Source organism: Thermobia domestica, chromosome 6, assembly GCF_964235325.1.
Source record: "Thermobia domestica chromosome 6, izTheDome1.hap1.1, whole genome shotgun sequence".
NCBI lineage: Eukaryota > Metazoa > Arthropoda > Insecta > Zygentoma > Lepismatidae > Thermobia > Thermobia domestica.
Genome location: NC_137459.1, coordinates 121,719,746 through 121,740,710, shown reverse-complemented (window position 1 = coordinate 121,740,710; position 20,965 = coordinate 121,719,746). Strand labels below are relative to the sequence as shown.

Below are 20,965 nucleotides of genomic sequence, written 5' to 3'. Positions count from 1 at the left end.
ACCCACAGACTCACAGAACTCACCATCGCAGGCTTAAAATAGATACCAAAAAGACAACAAACTTGTACTCAGCTCTTTGGATCGGGAGCAGAAATAAAGAGTTTTATTTTATTTCATGGAAAGACGACGCAGTAATTTCTGGCGTTGGCATTGAAAGATGAGAAAAAAGAATGAAAAAGAAAACAAAATGAAAAATGTAGTCTATTTCAGTTAAAAAAAAAAAAAAAAAAAAATCCAATTATGAAAATTAGTAGTTTCACTTAAGCATTCCCTTCCTGGAGATATCTTTAGATATTTTTGTCTTCTGAGTACTTATCGTTCTGCGATATTCCCTGGTTTTCATCATTTTCATCTTTTGAGAAGGGTCATAATGACGCTGGTGCTATTTCTGATAACTCAAGGACTTCCAATATATTTTGAATCTTAAGTACATAAGTCAAAGCTTAACTCCAGTTGTAGCTCATGACTGAGCAAAATAATGATAAGAAACTTATTTTATATTTATTACCCAAATCCGGACTAGTTCTTATTGTCAGGATATCGTATTATTAATGGTCGAACTTTCTTCTTATATGTTCAGGTGAATGGAGCCTATTATCAATAGTGATACGTGTTGTGCTTGTTACTGATAGCCGACTTTGTACTAGATTTTTCTTTTTCTCGATGAACTTATGATCAGATTTTTTGTTTGATTAGAAAGTGTTTCAAATTTTCTCTTTAAGATTTTCTTTCTTTCTTTCTTTCAACTGACTCTTATCATTTCAAAACCATTGTGGTTTATCTATCCCCCAAAACATGCATGAAAGAAGTTTTACAATTCATAGTAGTAATAATCTGAACAATTTTACATAAATCACTCTCTTGTATTTTTATTTGTTTTTACAGACATGTATGTGAAATTTATAACACATCAAGCCCGAACGTATCGGATTACCGTTACTTAGTAGTTTAACTAATTATATAAAAATAATCAAATAGTTGGGTCTTTTTTTATATATATATGTTGATGAGAGCTTCATAGCTTTAACAAAAATGTCAATTAACGGAATCTGTATGTATTAACCAGCCTGTTTATAAGTGACCCTCAGTAGAATTTGTCGTAAGAACACATATATAGAAAAGACTGCTGCATCTATTAGAAAATATAGTTACAGAAAATTTTATCTGGTCATTACATATACTCAGTTGATAGGCTTATATTATATACTATGGGAAAATTTTATTTCTAACAAGTGAAAATTTGGTGAGAAAATTGGTTAAGGTTTCATTTTTTGGATTGTAAACTATGTACGCATACAGTGGGAAGAAAGTATTTATGAAGTCTATATTTGTGTCAGTACATTACACAGGAATATTAATGGGAGCAATATATTATTATTCATAGAATCTTGCAGATAAAGTAAAATTTCAGGAATTCGAGTGAATACTTCATGGCAATACAAATATTGTAGCAATATGAATTTTTGTTACTGATTATGCTGCCGTGCTCAAAAGACGCGTTCTTTTGTAATAAAACACCTCTAGGAGTCCTTTTAGATTTTCTTTTCATGTTTTGTATTGCAACGTAGTATATCTAACACAAGGAAACAAATTAAAGCTTCTGGATGGATATAAATATTGCAAATATAACTTTTGATGAGAGAAAACAACTATTTTAATCACGGGGGTGTTACTATTAGATTATATCATGAAGAAATAAATAAGCTTATTCTACAATATTTTAAATAATGACCGTAAAGTGCTTAGCAACTAAAACGAAATGTGGTTACGATCATTTTTTGTCTTTCATTGTGTAAGCAATTTCTCAACTACTGGCACAATATTCTGTCATTGTGCAAATTCTAATGTCTGTGCGATTCAGAAACTATTATTTAATTTTAAGATGCATGGGCATGGGAGCATACTATTAATCGAAATATTAGTATGTACTTAATGAAGCTGCATTTGTTACTGATTTGCTCCTAAAGAAAGGAATGTTATTCCTTTGCTTATTGTTTGCGAACTTTACTCTTTTTCATAGATTTAAATTAAAAGTAATCTTTTGAATATTCTACTAACACGTTAAGCAAACCTTTTTTTTTTTTCTAAATCAGGAGAAAATTGTATACTAGAATGTACATTCATTCTCATTAGTATATTCCCTTCTGCCATGGACATTCCTTTCCACTCTTTATTTTTATAAAGTACATTTAAATTAGTATTAAAAATATTTCAGTGATTAGTAAATAAATTCTAGAAACCTCTGGAAAGTGATTTCATTAAGTAAAGATAGTTCTTTCTGATACCTTGGATACAGATCTCGTGCCGGAAATATGTGATCCTGGAGATTTTCCAAACAAATTATTTTTCTATCACAAGAGAGGAGGAAAAAAAAAAAAAACACACTGACTGGTCTGAAAAATGCATAAAAATAACTAAGTTATTTTCAGGCTCTCAGCTGTGATCTCTAACATCAAAATGCTTTTAGAGCTTTTATATATCTCAAATATGAAAATCATATTTGTCTACTTCAGGCGGCATTATCTTTGTCTCGTTCTAGGTTTGTCTATAATTGTCTATTGTCGCACTCGTACATTTTAATCGTCTTAAGCACAGGACTTGAATCTAGGTCTTATATGGATATAAAGAGCCTTTGATTATAATATTTCTGGTCTCCAGGGATCTTTTGAGAGTTCAAGGAATTTTACGAAATTACAAAGAGTTTAAGCTGCGCTAGCTTTTATAGCAAAATACGAAAATGGTTTTCACTCTGAGTTTCAACAAATTAAAAAAAAAAAAAAAACATAATAATGAATAGATAATCTTTGAAAGACAATCTTTGTAAACACTAAAAAATCTTTTAAAAAAAAAATCTTAGTGTTGTGAAAACATCCCTGCCAGTAAGATTAAATAGAATAACAGTAAGGGAAATGCATCGGAAATTATTAAATGTCGAAATGATACATTAAAGGAAACTAGGTACAAACTTTTTTCTTTATAGCTATACAAATGACATCTTCATTAGTTCTTTTGAATCAAGTCTGCAATAAAGATGACATGTAGATAATGAATAAAACAGTTTGTGTTTACTTTTCATTAGTATATCTTTCTCACTTAGCAATTCCCATGTCATTCATTTTCGTGGTATTATAGTTAATCTAAAATGACCTTTTACTACCGAGGACGTGTGTATAGCAGCAGACAAAAATACTTTTTATTGTTTAACGAGATTGTTTTTTTCGAGGTTTTCTGTAATAGTGTAGTATTCATTTAAAAAAAAAAAATACTGATGCTATGCGTAACACACAAAGTGAGAAATATGATATATGATGTGATATTATTTCGTATTTTCTTCACTCATCTGAGCAGGCGCTATATTAATGTACTGGCATACAAGTATATTTACTGTGTGTTTTTCTTTTTATTCTGGGGTTTGCAGGAAGGGAAGTTTTTTACACTTCTAAATGTGTCCAATATTACGCTCTTCTGTATCTTTGTGGTTTTTTTCTTCAATTTCAATTATTCGATGTGTTCTTTTCAACGTCTAATGAACCACTCCGATATTCGATATTACTATTGGTATTAGTTTCACGTTTTTTGTCTTCCTTTTTTGTGTGTGTGTTATGGGCTAGTTATTTTTATTTTTCTCTATTCTCTCTACAGGTTTGTTCTTTCGATGTCTATTAGGTGTACCTCTTCTCTTTCCTTATTACTGTGATGTCTGGCCTGTTACAACGCACTTCTTTTTCGGTTTATATCATTCTGTCCCAGTAAAGTTTATCTGTTTCTAGTATGGCTTCCGGTTGGTACTTATAATACAGTACTTCTGGTATCATTTTCTGTTTCATTGCTATTTCTTGATGTTTTGTTTTCGCCACTTTGTCATATCTTTCCTTGTATTTGGTTGGTACATCATTGAGAATCCATTTGTGATATGTTGTATGATTTCTGGATATACCTTGTATATGACATTTCCTGCATTTGTCATCTTGCATTACGATGTTTTTCAGGATGTGTGTTTTGTATTTATTACCTTGTATACCTGGCATGAATCCTTCTGTTTCTGGATATACATTTCCTATTTTTATCCACTGAAATTTCCTATGTACATGTTCCTAATTGATTTGTTCTGGGAATCGCCCACGTAGTGATTTTTCTCTCCATTCCTTCATTATGTCCTCTGTTGTTTGTAATGTTGGTATTATTTTTTAATCCTCCGTTTGGCTTAGGTGAAGTGTTTCATTTGTGATCCGCTACTACTATTGTTCTATGAGGTTTTGAATTTTCTTGTTTTCCATAGAAATAATTTCGTAATATTTGAATTCGCCTGTAATATAGATTTCAGATGTTGATTAGTCTTCGTCCTCCTTTTCTTAGTAATGACATTATCTTTGATAGCTCGTGGGTGTAGTTTACTATTCTTTATCAATATTGTTCTGGTTTTCCTTTTTAACGTCTGCTAGTTCGCTCTTTGTCCATTTTTATTATTCTGAATGAGTAGAACCGATACTGCAAATGTAATTATTAGCTTATCTTCTAACTTATAAGGTTTGTTGTACTTATGTCTTTCAATCTCTATTGGTATTTGTGTTATTTTCTTATATCTTTTTGTATTCTATTCTTCTGGATTGGTTGAAACCTATCTTCTTCTTCTTCTTCTTCTTCTTCTTCTTCTTATTATTATTATTATTATTATTATTATTATTATTATTATTATTATTATTATTATTATTATTATTATTATTATTATTATTATTATTAATAATAATAATAATAATAATAATAATAATAATAATAATAATAATAATAATAATAATAATAATAATAATAATAATAATAATAATAATAAAAACATTAAGATGTTTTTGTGGTCTTGTCCAAAATTTTGAAAATTCTCAAGATTCATCTTAAACCTTGAAAATTTTTACACAGGGAATAGGATAAAAAAGGCTGTTTAACTTCGAAAGAATTTGAAGTGTCAGTTCTGAATAACTATAATATGACTTTGTCATATTCCTGTGTTATAATAAACCGAGACAATATTTGTTTTTATTACTGTAAGTTGTATCTTATTTACATAAACAAAAATTTCATTTTCTTCCTCTAGTTCGCATAGCGAATATAAAAGCTTAACTTAGTTTCACTTTTTATTTTTTCACAGATTCAGTTTAAGTATAACAAACTATAATTTCTTTTGGAATAAAGACTAAGTCAAAGTATCGTATAAGCTAAGGAATCCAGTATTCTTTAATTTTCACAAAACATTAGAAAATTTCACTTTGACCTTTTTTATTACGCTATAAAATACTCTGGAGCTAGCTGATTGCGAAAAGCCCTTCGTTCTGCTTACACGATCATTTTAATTAATCGAAACCAGCAATTGGATTTTTCTCTCTTACTCGTGCTCTTGAAAGAACGATCCCCATATTTGTGTGCCATAGATCTGTCTGGGGAATACTTTCTTTGCTGCATAACAGGAAAACTATTTATACGTAGTTATTATGTATGATTTTTAAGTGTGTATTAGAACTGATGAGACAAATAACAAAAATAATAACAAGACCTAATGCTTCTTAAAAAATATTTAAATAGTCTCAAATATCTAACGCGAATGTTATAGTTATACAACCAATAATCTAACATATATTACTGAAGTGCTATTCAGTAATGAAGATAGTGCACTGAATTTACTAGAAAAATGAATATACAAGTAATGTGACTCCCCTTATAAGTACACTACAGAAAGTGCCAACGAACATATCAATGCAGTTTTGAAGATCTTTCAAAATGCATAGTACATGCTACTGTTGCAGTACACAAAAATAGTTGTCATAGTAGTTTTATTTAGTATCTTGTTTATGTAAATGAATATTTCTTTCTAATGTGAAGAAATACGCTATTTAGTGTTCTCACGTTTGTATCAACACAGACATTCTGAAGCAAATCTTATGCACACGTTAAAAAAATAAATATATCAAGTAGTCCAGAATATTAAAGCACGATGATTTGGTGGTAGAGCGCTAATTTATGGTGTGCACAATCATCGTAGATTTGATAAAGATTGAATTTAGAGAAGCCTGAGAAATTTTACTCAGGAGAAATCGCTCTACCAGCTGAAAATGTTTGATCTACCCACTGGATTCGACACCAGGACACTCAAATTTAAGACTACAACTATGCCCATGTTTTTTTCTGAGATGCCTCCGATACGATTTTGAACTATTCTTAAATCGTATCAATTTTATTTCATCATCATTTTCTTGCGCTTATTATTCTCTCCTTTAGCCAATAAAGCATATTCGTTCGTGACATATATGTGTGTGTAACTGACAAACTTAAATATTTCTTACAAGTGAAAACAAAATATGAAGAAAATAAGAGATGATTCCAGTGATTGATAAAGTTGGATAAGTCGTGATCCCTATATGAAAATTTGTCGACTGAAGTGTTCTGAATCACATGAGTTAACATTTAAGATCTCAGTTGTCGAAAGAAGATTGGCTTTTCAATTTAATTCCATGTATGGATTATTGTTAGATGTAATTTCGTGAACTAAATATAGAACTTTTCAAACAGAGGTTGGGGCTGGATTAAAAACGAAAAGTATATAAAGCAAATGGATTGAATTCAGAGGAAAAATACTAATTTTCCAAATATATTTATTTATCGTTTTAGGTGAATACCGGGTAGGAATTAAATTCAATGACCAACACATCCCAGATTCACCATACAAAGTGTATATATCTCCAGCAATGGGTGATGCTCATAAGTTAGAAGTTGCTCAGTTTCCATATTCTGGTGTACAAGCTGATAAGCCTACGGCCTTCTTGGTTAGAAAGAACGGAGCCAAGGGAGAACTGGATGCAAAGGTGAGTAACAATTATATTTCTGTTCTGTTGTAATTGTTTTGAGGAACTACTGTTTACAATCATTTATATGTTCATTTTTCAAATGCACTCTATAGGTTAAAAATAATCTGTCAGTATATTATAGTTTTGAAACATAAATACGATTACTTTAATTTGATTAACTTATTCATTTCATGGTACATTCAACAGTGCATTCCAGCGTTACATTGAACACTTTAAATCTTATTTAGTACAGTGTGTCTAGATAAAATAATGTAGATGTATTAGTGTTACATGTTAGTAAGTAATATTCTCTCAAAAAAGATCAATACCACTGTTAGTTACGTATTATCACATAAGCATAGCATGATGAATATGCCTCACTGTTGTAATTTGATCCATGCAAATATTTTATAGTCTACAGATAATTATTGACTTACATTTCAATCTCTGTCTCAGTTTCTGTTGTAAGTTTCAGCAGATTTCTTATTTATAACACTATATGGACACTTCAAATACAGTATATGAATATGAATTATTTATTCTTATTACTCCCAGTTTTTACTTTGTTATACTGCTGTGTATTTACTATTCTTGCTTCCACTTGGGCAGTATCTTTAATTTGATTCTTTATCTATGAACACTTACATTTTAGACTTCTAACCTATAATATGCATAAGTGTCGGAAGTCTTATAGAACAGCTTTGTCCGTATGTTTGTCGACAGGTATCAGAGCAAAAGCGGTAATAGAACAGTTTTTTACGATCGATTCAGCGTCCTAAGAATAGGTTCCATCTCCTCCGTTAACTCTCTATTCAAACCGGAAGTGTTTCAAATGAGTCATTTCCGGTTCTCGTTATTCGTCGTATAACAAAAATGGTAATAAATAACGAGAAGAGATATTTTGTAAAACTACTCAGCGTTTCAAGGCAACGTACTATGACTGTCCTGAACACTCTACCAAAATGGGAAGTGATTTAAATTTATTACTACTTCCAATTTCAATACTGATTCTCGAAGAGTAAAACGGTCAGAGATATCGAGATTCAGTTTTTTGCGATCGATTCATCTTCCCAAGAGTGGGTTCTATCTCCTCCCTTAACAATCAATTCAATCCACAATCGGTTCAATTTAACTATTTCCCGTTTCAACCTTTATCGCCATAGAACAAAAACAATAAGGTATAGTGAGTAATGGCTTTTTGATGTGGATTCAGCATCCGAGGAACAGGTTCTATCTTTGATCTTATTAATCTATTGCAACCAGTAGTTATCCTATGTACTTCTTCGACTTTGAGTATTGATTTCCCATAATTTGGGGTCTACCGTAGTTTCCCACTGTAAAACGAAGTTCACTTGATTATATATTCTTAACAACTGCTATAACGTATTTCAAAAATTACCTTAAATATAATGCACAATGTTAAGAAACACATTAAAACTAGACCATTGTCATAGTAACAAGAGGAAACATTCATAGAACACATTAAATTCTTACGTCTTTGTTAACTCCCTAAAAATAATAGGATACTATACAGCGAGTATAATTTTTTTCTAATTTTACAAGTAGTACTTATGTCACTGTTAATAAAAAGAAAACATCAATAAATACAATCTGCTAGCTAATAATACGTTTCTCATATACAGTACATAAACAAGTAAATAATTTATTCCAGCAGAACAAAAATGATCAACTGCATTAGATTGGCAAAGAGCGACATACTTTCAGCGCCGTAAAAGATCATTTTTTTCTTTATTTTCTTCAAGTTTACGATGAAAGTTTATCCTTCTTTCTCTCCTCAATCATAGGTTGATGGGCAACATGGAAATTTTAAAACTTTTCTCTCCCTTTGGGCGAACTGCTTTATACTTTGATAAGGTTTCTTTTTCGTAACTGCATCTATATATTCTATCCTTGGTCTTCCTCTTCCTGGTTTTCCTTTTGCCTTTCCCTCTATCAACACGGTAATCCAATCGGAGTGCCGGAATAAGATGGCCAAGCATGCTGTTGCTTCTTTTTCCTATTATATTTATGATTTGTCGTCCTTCATTAGCTTGTTTTAGTAAGTCTTCATTCCTTTTCCTTTCGGTCCATGATATGCGCAGCATTCTGCGCCAACACCACATTTCAAATGCTTCCAGCTTGGATATTTCCCCTTATCTCAGTGTCCACGCCTCTGATCCGTAAAACGCCACACTCCATGCCAGGGTCTTAATAAATTGTTCTGGAACGTCGAACGATATATTTCTTGATGTTAGCGGTCCTCTTTTCCTATTGAATGCTTGTTTAGCCTGATCTATTTTGAAACTTACGTCTTTTTCACTTCTTCCGTCCGAGGATATTAGACTTCCTAAATAGGGGAACGTCTTAACGTCTTCGATTTTCTCTCCATCTAGCCATACGTTTTCCCCTTCCTGTCGTGCTCTTGTACACTTTATTATTTTAGTTTTCTTCTTATTTATCTTCATTTTGCATGTTTACTTTCCAGTTGGTCGTTCAAGTTTGAAAGTGCTTCCTGCAAGTGTATCCTTAAGCATTCGATTTTGTTTAGTTTGATGTGATGGACTGCTATTATATATAAAATCTTCGGACAATATTTCAACAGAAATTAAAGTTTGAGTAAATGATGATTGTGGGCTGTATCTCGTTAACTATACTACTTACTGTCATTGTGGTAGTGTCAAAATGAACAACTTAATGGGTTTATATTTCAGTATCAGTTTCACCTTAGTGATGTCGTTCTTGTTTGGCATCAATTTTTAGGTTCACAAAAATAAATAAATAAATAAATAAATAAATTAAAATAACAAAGTAAAAAAAAAATAATAATAAAAATAGTTTTTCTCGATTGTCTGGAAAAGTACGCGTGAGCTTTTTAACTGACAAATATAATTTTATTAAACTACATGATATCATTCGATCAGTATGTTTCATTTTTAGACTTTTTTTTCGTTAAACGGTAACAATAATGTGGAATTTTGTTACCAATTTTGTTGACAATTTTAGTATTTATTGTGCTTATTAGTACCACTATGAATTTAAATAACTACGATAACACTGTGATGATTAACAAATGTCCTTTGCAGATTGTATCACCGTCTGGTATAGAAGATGACTGTTTCATCCAGTCCATCGACCAGGATACTTATTCAGTAAGGTTTATGGCAAGAGAGAATGGAATTCACAATATTCACCTGAAGTTCAATGGTGTTCATATCCCAGGTTCTCCTTATCGCATTAAAGTAGGTAAAGAGGATGCCGACCCTGCTGCTGTACAAGCCCACGGAAATGGCCTTAGGGAAATTAAAACTGGTAAGTAAAGATGTATACTAAGATAGAAAGTAAATACCTTTTTTTGTGTATGAAAATGTCAGCTAATTACTTTGATGTTTGCAACATCGATTATATAAAATATTCAAGATATAAATAAGCTAACTGATTAATGAATAACATTAAAGATTGAAATGTCTAGTCATGTTCATTCTATGAAAATATATCATCTTTATATTTTGAGGTGATAAAATAAAAGTCCCTTGCCACAGGCCAACTTTGTTATGAGTGCAGATACGAAAAATGTAAAGAGAGCAAAGTTGCTGGAAATAGTAGGCTTTCGATCTAAAGTGTTGACATTTTTCAAATCGGACCAGCAGTTTTGGTTTTACATTGGTAGTTGCCCCAATGATAATTGAGAAGACAACTTTTACAGTCATAATGTTACACAATAGAAGCATTCATTCACACAATAATTGAACTGAAAACGACCAAACATTCTGCCATATGGGGAAAAACAATAATATGAAAAATCTTGGTTCAATCATTAGCATCATGAGGTGCAGGTGGGGATAGAAGGGATGAAATTTGTAACGAGTTCGAAGTTGGTTGTGAAAATTGTTTAAGATGGAAAACATATAATGCAGTTACATTATAATCGATACTGTTGTTAGAAAGTTTACTGGACATGTTACTGAGAATAAATTTTACGTATTTCATGCACATATAGTACACTCTTCCAGACGCAACACTCCTGGGCACTACTGCAACAGGTGCTGAAATTGGTTTCCCTCCTGCTGATAGCACACGTTGATATTGTGTCGTACGCTACCACACGTTGCAATGTTTCAAGTGTCATTTCTCTACACTTCCTGATATGCCTGATATTCCCCTTCAGGTGATCCACAGTTTTGGGTCTAGTTCGATACACAACTGACTTTAGATACCCTCACAAGTAAAAGTATAGTGGCGTCAAGTGACCTCGGTGGCCATTTCAGAGGATCCCTGTGACCAATCCACTGACCAAGTAGCATCTATTTTAGCTGCTGTCATGCTGTACGACCGTAATTTGGCTGTGTTCCATTGTGCTGGAAATAAAATTAAATCCTTAGATGAAAAAGGCATGTCATCCAGACACGGCTACAGTGTGGTCTCCAGATGATGTAGATATTGGTCCTATGTTAACCTGTCAGGCAGGAAAACGGGGCCTAATAAAACATTGTCGTGTATTCACACTACACATTCACTTGAGGATCAGTTTGATGGTAAACTTCCACAATTATGTGGGGGTTGTCAACAGGGCAATACGCAGCGTTGTGTCTGTTGACTGTACCATTAAGATGGAAAGTAGCCTCATCGCTGAAATGTCACCCTGTAGATCAGAATGCTGTATTCGTGTCTGCTGGAAACATTCACAGAACTGTTTTTCTTCTGTATCATTCCCATGTAATAGGGTCCCGGGTTCGATCTCAGCCCCCGCCAAGTGAACTTTGTGGTGGACAAACACCGTGTGCGTGAGTTTCCTCGGGGTTGTCCCGTTTCCTCCCAATTTCTTCATTCCACCATTTCATTCATTTCTCGTCATCACAGTATCCTTTAGCCTAGCCGGCATAAGCGTGGGACGTAAAACTCAAAGATTTCATTTCGTTTCATTCCCATGTAATTCTTGTACGTACCAAATGTTTGCGGGATGGTGCTATCTGATTTGGATGACGTCTGTGATACTCTGGTGCTGCTTCCGTAACAACTAAAAAAAATATTACGGAACTTAAAAAGATAAATAAATAAATAAATAAACCCTTTCGCTAAATTCTACATCAGATCAGAAAGAAAACAAATACGAAAGAAACAAATTTAAAAACCAGAGGAGTGACCGTGAAACGACCAACTGGGTGTATATTGCGAGTTTTACATCTGTTCACTTAGTTTCATTCCTCTGTTCATTTAATATATATAAAATTGTATCAAAGAATCACAAAGTCAACGTGAAAAATTAATTAATTACCAGGAAATCTTGAAAACATTTTTGCTAAATTCTTCATCATACAGAGAGGTGAAAAAGAAAAAAAGAAAGAAAAATTAATGAATAGAAAGGTATATGAAGCGTCCAAATGAGCATCATCTTGTTTGGTTTCCAAATTAGCGCTCACATAGATGTACTTCTTTTCTCGTTTCAGATAGAAATTAAATGAAATGAAATTTTTGAGTTTTGCATCCCACGGTTATGCCGACTAGGCTAAAGAAGACTATGATGATGAGAGAGGTGAATGAAATGGAGGAATGAAGAAAGTGGGAGGAAACAGGAGAACCCCAAGGAAACTCACGCACATCGTGTTTGTCCACCACAAAGTTCAATTGGCGGGAGCATTGTTTGAACCCGTGACCCCATGCACCAGAGGTGAAAACTCTACCACTGAGCTACTGCGGCCATCGTTTCAGATAGAAATATTACCAGCACATAATTTAAAAAAGTAAATTAAGTGTTTTTATTATGCAGAGAGGAAAAGAAGACTTAAATTTTAAAGAAGAGAGCGCTAATTGAGAAGTGTCAGACCCGGGGCTATATTGTTTTCAGAATCATGAGAGTCACGTAATGTGTTGGCCAGGTGACTAAAAGCAAATGTACAGTATGTTTAAGAATCCGATGACCAAACTTTGGAAGGTGATTCCTTATATTAAGTAAAAGAAAGGTTCTAATAAACATGGATCGACGAACGACTCCTTTCAGAGCTATAAACTGCCGAAAATACGAAACATCATGCTTTAAATAGTAACTCGAAAACTACGGGACTTGTTGCAAGCGGTTCAAGGAATTATACAGAAAATATCCAGGTTTTACAATCTTCTGGTAGCAGCGAAAGGAATTGTATAAAGGAGATTGGGATACGGTGATACACTTTTGAGTACTAATTGAGCATTCGTTTTGCTGATACCGAAGGATCGTAAAACATGGATATTTAGGTCGAGCACATGCAGTACTAGTTCCTATGCAATTCCTTGAACCGCTTTCGATAAGTTTGTAGTTTAGAAGCTAGGGCATTTTAAAACATATTTCGGATTTTCGGCGATTTATAACTCTAAAATGAATCATTTTTCAACCCAGGTTTATTAGAACTTTCCCTTTGATTTGATATAAAAAATCATCTCCCGGAGTGTGGTTACCAAATTTCTAAACATATTATATTGCCGAGCCTGTCTTCTTTCGCTTGTTGTCTGATGATGATCAACAAAATAACTTATAGTTTGCTTTTATTTCTGTTCTTGTTGTAATAAGTCTTTCTGATTTATGGTGTTTATCAAGGATTGTTCTTCGTATATCAATAAGTAAACTACTTGAAAATTGTCTTTCTTGTCTTATTAGGTCAGAAGACTGATTTCCTTGTGGATACTTGCAACGCTGGTGCTGGAACGTTAGCAGTTACCATCGATGGTCCATCGAAAGTTTCCATGGACTGTACAGAAGTCGAAGAAGGTTATAAGGTTCGCTATACACCACTTGTTCCTGGAGATTACTATGTGAGCATAAAATACAACGGATACCATATTGTAGGGTCTCCATTTAAAGTAACATGCACAGGTTTGTATTTCTTTTCTTTTCTTTTCTTTTTATTTATTTATTTATTTATTTATTTATTTATTTATTTATTTATTTATTTATTTATTTATTATTATTATTATTATTATTATTATTATTATTATTATTATTATTATTATTATTATTATTATTATTATTATTATTATTATTATTATTATTATTATTATTATTATTATCATATCTATACTTATGATAAAAACAATGTCGCTGTAGCTATTCTGTGAAAGCAGGCATGAGGACAAATAAGATAGGTTTTCTCAGTATACCATTTTCCTAACAAATAAAACACAGTTCTGACCAGAGCAGAATGAAATATATTAAAAACTATACTTACAATGTTACAGTTTCAAGGACCTAACGTCCTCTTCATCAGAGTGTTTGTGTCTGATGAAGAGGACGTTAGGTCCTTGAAACTGTAACATTGTAAGTATAGTTTTTAATATATTTCATTCTGCTCTGGTCAGAACTGTGTTTTATTTGTTACTCTACTTATCCAGAGCCATGGAGTTTGTTCACCATTTTCCTAATGTGATAAAATCCACGGAAAACTCCAGTCAAGACACATACTTAAGATTCAGTGAACGAGGTGAGCAAGTAATACAAAACTAAAATATGAAATCGTGTACAAAATTTATTTATTCAAAATTTCTATAGTCTCACAATATTAATATTGAAACTCTTGGAATTTTTTTTAAAGTAAACGGAAGAGGTAGATATTCCTAGGAATAAAGTGATCTAATTTTATTCAGAATTGATATTCGTAGTTCATTTCATCGCTTTTGAAATTCATTTACCCGTTGAATAACATGAATAAAGACTTTGTTTCCTTCCCTTTTTTTAATTGTTTTGCATGTATTGTTCCTATTAACCTTTTTTTTTTTTTATTATTATTATTCTCATAAATACCCTAATACCAAATATGTGTTGTACCTGATCTAGTCTCAACATTGGAACTCTATTTTGTAATGTTGTTTGTATTACAGGTGAAGATTTAGCTGAAAGAGGGGCTCAGGAAACATCTTCAGTTGTTGTAGAAACAGTACAGAAAGTCTCTAAAAGCAAACACGCAAGTCCAGTACTGCCTCACTTCAAATCCGATGCGTCGAAAGTGACCAGCAAGGGTATGGGCCTGAAGAAAGCTTATCTCCAAAAGCAGAATATGTTTACAGTTCATGCGTCTGAAGCAGGTAAGGTTGACACTTTGTAACGATATGATTATCTTAAATAGCTTGGATATTAGGCTTACTCAGATTTGCTAATCCTGGAAACTCCGGATGTGTAAATGTGATCAAGAGAGACTGTAGGAACTAAGAAATATTTTGAGTTAGGTATAGCGATTAAAATTCATTACTAGGCCAGAGAAAGCTTTCCGCTTCCTAATGTATTATACTGGACGTATTATTTAAAAGTATCAAAACTGATACTGTAATGGTCAATAATGCGTTTCAGAATATATTTTCCTACGACTCTTAAGCTCAAATTGTTAATACGGTTCTAGAACAGATTATAAGTCACTATAGTTTTTTCATTTCATTGTTTTATCTTGTGTGGCTTTTCGGATGGGGAAAGTAATAAAGATCATAAAAGAAGTTTCACTTTTTGATATGCACATAACTACTAGCAAGCGATTGGCTATACGTTACTAGTCAATTCTTCCTTAATACTACTGCTTGCAAATTTAAAATACAGTGATACTCCCCTTAATGGATATCTGCATAATGTGGACAGATTTTTTTGTTCTGGCAAAATTATGTGTAATATTAAGAAACTCAACTCTTCCTTATACAGACAATCTTCTTTTTCCCCAACATTTTCATATTCTGTTCATAAAAAGCAGGAATTATTCTGTTATAAGTATTCAACACATACACACACACACACACACACACACACACACACACACACACACACACAAAACTTTCTTCAGTTTGAATATAAATCTGCGTTAGAGTCCAGTAGTATAGTCCCTTCCCCACACAATGTATTTGTCATAAGTAAATGAACTTGTGAATCACCTCTCTGATCCATTTCAAGCTAAACATGAAATTTTTCTTTCACGGTAAATTGCTTTTTGGTGGGATACCTAGAGAATTTGCAATGAGTTTGTTTTACTTTTAGTACAGTGAGTATGTGAATTATGGGATTTTTACAGGGGACATACGTTTGGTTTCTGCGAAAAATCATCTGTAGTATGTTGATAATACTATTATCTGATGTTTTTTTGCTTGTACGTGCATTCAAGAGCTTTTTCTAAAAGCACCAACAGATACTGACTTCTAGTGGACTATTTTGAGAAGTATTAATTCCTCTAATCAATACGACGCAATCGTTTGCATTGAAGTTAGCATTGTGTTAAACATTGGCCTTGTATCTGTACTAAAACTATCGAACTTATCATTTAGAACTTCATACCTATTTCTTGTTTCGAACGGGCTGGAATTTACACCATACACAGGATTCAGATTTCTTAGCAGAGCTTTTGGCCAAGACCTTTGGAAAGATTGCGTATCACAATTTTAAACTGAATATGCTATCGATATTTGATTCTTTGCTGCTATTAATGTCTGTCAGCAACATGTTTATGATGTATTCTTTTGACGCAAATTCAAGTTCATATTATCATATTTTAAAGATTGATTTTCACAGAATTTATACTCTACATTTAGCATGTACTGCTTTTTGATTTGATCTTCTCTTAGGTTTGTTTTAGATCGTGAAATGATTTTGTTCATGTTTAATACTTTTGATACATATTTTTTGATATAATTTATTCCGATTATTGAGTTAATAATTTGTTTACCTGTTACTTTAAATTATGAATAATTATTATGCATTTTATTAAATTATTTACTCCTGCCTTACTATTAAGAATACTTTGTGAATATCCACAACAGACAACGTTACTTAAAAGAAAGTACATTCTGTACAATATATGAATCATTATGACATTATTTTGTCTTGTTGTCATTCAAAATAATAATAGTACAGTAAAAATAAACTAGTAAGAATTAAAAATCAAAGAAATTTATTAATTTTACGTTCGTTAGTTGCTATGTGACAATATATTTATCATCGAGAGGATTTCTATGACCTAGGAGATACATAATCAAGTTGTATCTATATATGTACGATGCACTACGAGATCTTTGGTCAGAATGAATATTCTGGTTGTTGACATGCAAGCATTTCCTGTTAAAAATTGATGGAAAGTATTATAATAGAATATCGTCTTGTATATGTATAATTAACGTTATACTTTCCTGTAATCGCGATAAAATTTTGAAAGAGGCGAAGAAAATATGCCTTTTCTTTGATATATTTTCATCTGCGAGAAGTCAACGGCGAAGTTTCTGGGGCAAAATTACGTTCAAAATGTTTTTTATTTTCTCACAGTTTACAAAATTAAGTTATATTAGTTGATAGTATTTTATAAGTCTTCATTATAAGCTTTTAAATATAATTTGTATTTGGAAACTAGGGAGAACTTTTATACTTACATAAAATAGAATTCTATTGCATTGACACAGAATTCACTAAAGAATTTTGAATGTGTTGACCTAGATTACTGATCATTGGTTCTGCTAGAAAGTGAATACCCAATTCGTTTGAAAATTTTGAACTGTTTCATTTTACAGGAGTTTTATAGTTAAGATCATATCCCTGATTTAAACGCTTGTTACATTTTAGTTATCAACATATCGTATTTTCTCACGTAAATATAAAACTATTACAGAAATAAGTTTGAGCTCTTTATATGAATAGTACTAATGTTTATTTTGTCTTCATTTCGTCATTGATTAAATTACTTGCTTATAGCTTGAACATTATAATTCGTGATATTTTACTATTAATAAATATACAAAATTTCCCCTTTTTTCAGGTAACAATATTCTTTATGTTGGTGTTTATGGACCTAAAGGCCCGTGTGAAGAAGTTTTCATCAAGCATATGGGGCGTAACAACTACCAAGTTAACTATGTGGTGAGAGAACGTGGTGACTACATTGTGATTGTGAAGTGGGGGGATGAGCATATCCCTGGTTCTCCTTTCAAGGTGGATGTGTGATGAAACGTCATTTAAATAACACAATCTTCAATTACCAGAACCTTCCAGACGTACTTCCGTAAAAAATCGTTTGAGCTCAATACTGTACCAGTTGACAAGTAAACATGAAATAGGATGTTATGGAAGCATTGGAACATATTGTTTTCTTTTTTTTTTAATTATTGGATGTGCGTGATAAGGTTACAAGGTGCTAGTAAAATTAGATGCTTTGTTTATTTCTTTATTTCATTTTTACTACAAGAAATGCCAATGCACAGAAACTCAGTTGGACATAATTTTGCATTGTTTTCATTTGGTAGGAAATTTGCTTCTTTTCTCTTTAGAAATCTAGAGACGTAGAATTTTCATCACCTGCATCGTCATTGCTGTTTGAAAATGTGAATTTGTATGTAAAGAGTAAGTTTCCGAATGTATTTGTGTGTAGGTATGTATGTATGTGTGCGTGTATGTATGTATGTATGTGTATTAATTAGATAATCACCAAATGAATTTGTTTAGCTATCTTCGAGACTTTTGAAGCAAAAAGAGTAGAATAAATAAATCTATTTAATATATTCAGATTTTTTTTATTTATTTTTAATCATCATCATAGTTCAAGTAAGTTAATTGTCATCAAAAGAAAATCATTATCACGCGTTGTTCCTAAGTCCATTGATGATATATGATCATCTTTAAAATATATCAATTCATAATAGTGAATTTTATTATTTATTTGAAAACTGTATCAAATTCTGTCCATAGTTTGTATTGGTCATTTTCTATTTTTGAACTTCCAAAATTTGTCTACAAACCAGTACTGAGTATATGGAAATCTATATATTTTGTTACAAACACTGTATCGTAAGTACGAAAGTACACAAAAAATATTGAATATTGTTGTCACTTGAAACATGATCTTAATGATTTGGAAGAATTTTTATTTTCTCTCTAAATTAAGAATTGATTTGCTTTGCTTTACTTTACTTAAATAATTTAATGTTTTAATGGATAATATTCACATAAATTCTCGACACCTTTATGTTCCTTTTTCTCTTATACAGAAAACGTCTTGTACATATGTTCTGCTTACAATTTTTAATAGTTATCATTCCAAGATAGATAGACATATTCACTTTATAATAGTTATTTAGAGTATTAGAGTTGTATATGTATTATATATAAGACAGTTCATAAATTGAAATCATTCCAATTGAGTTTCTGTGATAGGGTTTCAGTGTTAGTTTCGAATGTGATCAAAAAATTAATCAGTTCTAAGTGCCTTCTGTAGATTTTAGGATAGGTCAGCCATATAGAGTGATTATAAATGTGTATATTTTATAAGAAAAACAAAACGCGCAAGAAAAAAGAAGTATGCATTATGTATGTAAATTAGTTTCTAAGAAGATATTCAATGTTTATCTTCGTCCATGTGTTTCCTTCCAGTCAACGGGAAAATTAGATGCGATGGGACTTGAATAATTACCGCATGATGATATAGAAAAGAGAACAACCACTGTATATGACTGATCTCTTTCATGAATGCTTCATTGCAGAAATTGCAATTTCTGTTGTTTTTTTTTCTTTCAGAGTTTAAAGATAAAAATAAAATAATATTTGCATTTGAAGAACGTAAGATTTATATATAATACGAGAACAATCATTTTTCTATAATGTGTCTTTGTTATAAAAAAAATCGAAAATATGCACAACTTGAATAATTATACTATTTTTGTCTCTACGTCAGAATAATAATAACGTTATGAAAAAAAAAGAAACAAAAAACAAAAACAAAACAAAACCACGAATGAACAAGAGGAGAAGCTTGGAGAATTATTGTGTAATTCCGATTTGTAATGTCCTTTCAGTTCTATTTTGTTTTATAAAAGGGAAAACATTCTTGTAATGTTAAGAGAATTGTACAAGTGAATGATAGCAAATATTCATCATCCCTATTGACGGTGTGGGAGTTGTTGCATGAGGATTCCTCGGATATATATATATACACATATATATTTAAAGACTGCGCTACATGACATTTAACATTGCTTTGATATATATTATAAAAGATGCTTCAGTATCAAATTATATTCACTATGAATAGTTAGGTGCCATAGTTATTTACTGGATGAATGTGTTTTAAGGTACGGAAACAGTCTGTTTGTATGTGAGATGTTTTGTACAGTTGAAAAAGAAATTACTTATTAACTTCAAGAATTCATAAAGCATTTTCTGTTGTGAATCATTCAACTGTGCAATTGCCTTTTATGACAGTTTAATAGCACAAAAATAACAGTGTTTTACTGTAGTTGAAAATCAAAATTAGACATTTTTCGTAATTGTTAATTTCTTTATATTGTATGCTTTATTCAGAGCTTTTATCTTAATTTTGGTGAAAGTGTTAGTATTTTGGCTAATAATTCACTACTAACAAAGTTAGTTGGAACTTGCATTGATGCTTATTTTTTTTCAGCCAATTGAATTCAAGCTTCTAATCAAAAGTAAAGCATTATGAGGTAATTATTGTGCTGTATTATTTAGTAACTATGTGCCTTAACTAATCCTATCAAGAAAGAGTTAGCATCTATTGTGCTGGTTGACCAAACTCGTCAAATGTATTTCCATCTTGTTGATAGTTTTATGAAGATTTATACATATTCTCTCTTCTGATTTAGTGGTTTTGATTTTTGCTTCTAGTTTATGGTGAGAGCTTATAAACAAGTGTACATTGTGATTTTTTTCACGATTATAGCTTGTGACAGTGTAAAAAGTCTAAAATAAACTTTGTACATATACTTATTAATTTTGTTTAATTAGTAATTGTCTTCGGTAAATGGTATAAGAGTATCAATTTTTCATTGTGAGAGTCAAGCGAGATGAATTTAATTTATATCCATGCAATCATGCACAACTGAGTAAAAGTAAATACGATGAAGTACTTATGTCACCAGCCAGAGACAAAATTGGAATACATATATTCACCTGCATTAACTTCTGTTTCACTACTGTGTTATAATTCTGGCATGACCAATCGTTATACTAATTAAACTGAAAGCTTGAAGTCTTTGTTATATTAGACGAAGTAAACATCTTATTCCAAGAGTTTTAGATAATTGTAGGCATGTCAGGTAGTAGCAATTACAATTAGAAGCTATTGGTATAATTTGGCAGCTTCTTGATATTTTCAGTTTAAATTATCTGCGCATGATGAGTGAAGTATATGCTATGTCAC

At 31.6% G+C, this 20,965-nt stretch overlaps 1 protein-coding gene across 6 annotated transcripts in view; it reads left to right on the top strand.

The window, feature by feature from the left end:
* cher (filamin A protein cher) overlaps positions 1-20,532 on the top strand; it is a 627,873-nt gene extending 607,341 nt beyond the window's left edge. For all 6 annotated transcript variants that reach the window (XM_081762014.1, XM_081762015.1, XM_081762017.1 and 3 more), the window contains 5 exons: positions 6,655-6,848; positions 9,914-10,139; positions 13,459-13,674; positions 14,676-14,879; positions 17,573-20,532. In XM_081762014.1, coding sequence (XP_081618140.1) covers positions 6,655-6,848; positions 9,914-10,139; positions 13,459-13,674; positions 14,676-14,879; positions 17,573-17,757 — 1,025 coding nt within the window. In that variant the 3' untranslated portion in view covers positions 17,758-20,532. The remainder of the gene's footprint in view (positions 1-6,654; positions 6,849-9,913; positions 10,140-13,458; positions 13,675-14,675; positions 14,880-17,572) is intronic.
* The last annotated feature ends 433 nt before the right edge of the window (positions 20,533-20,965 follow it).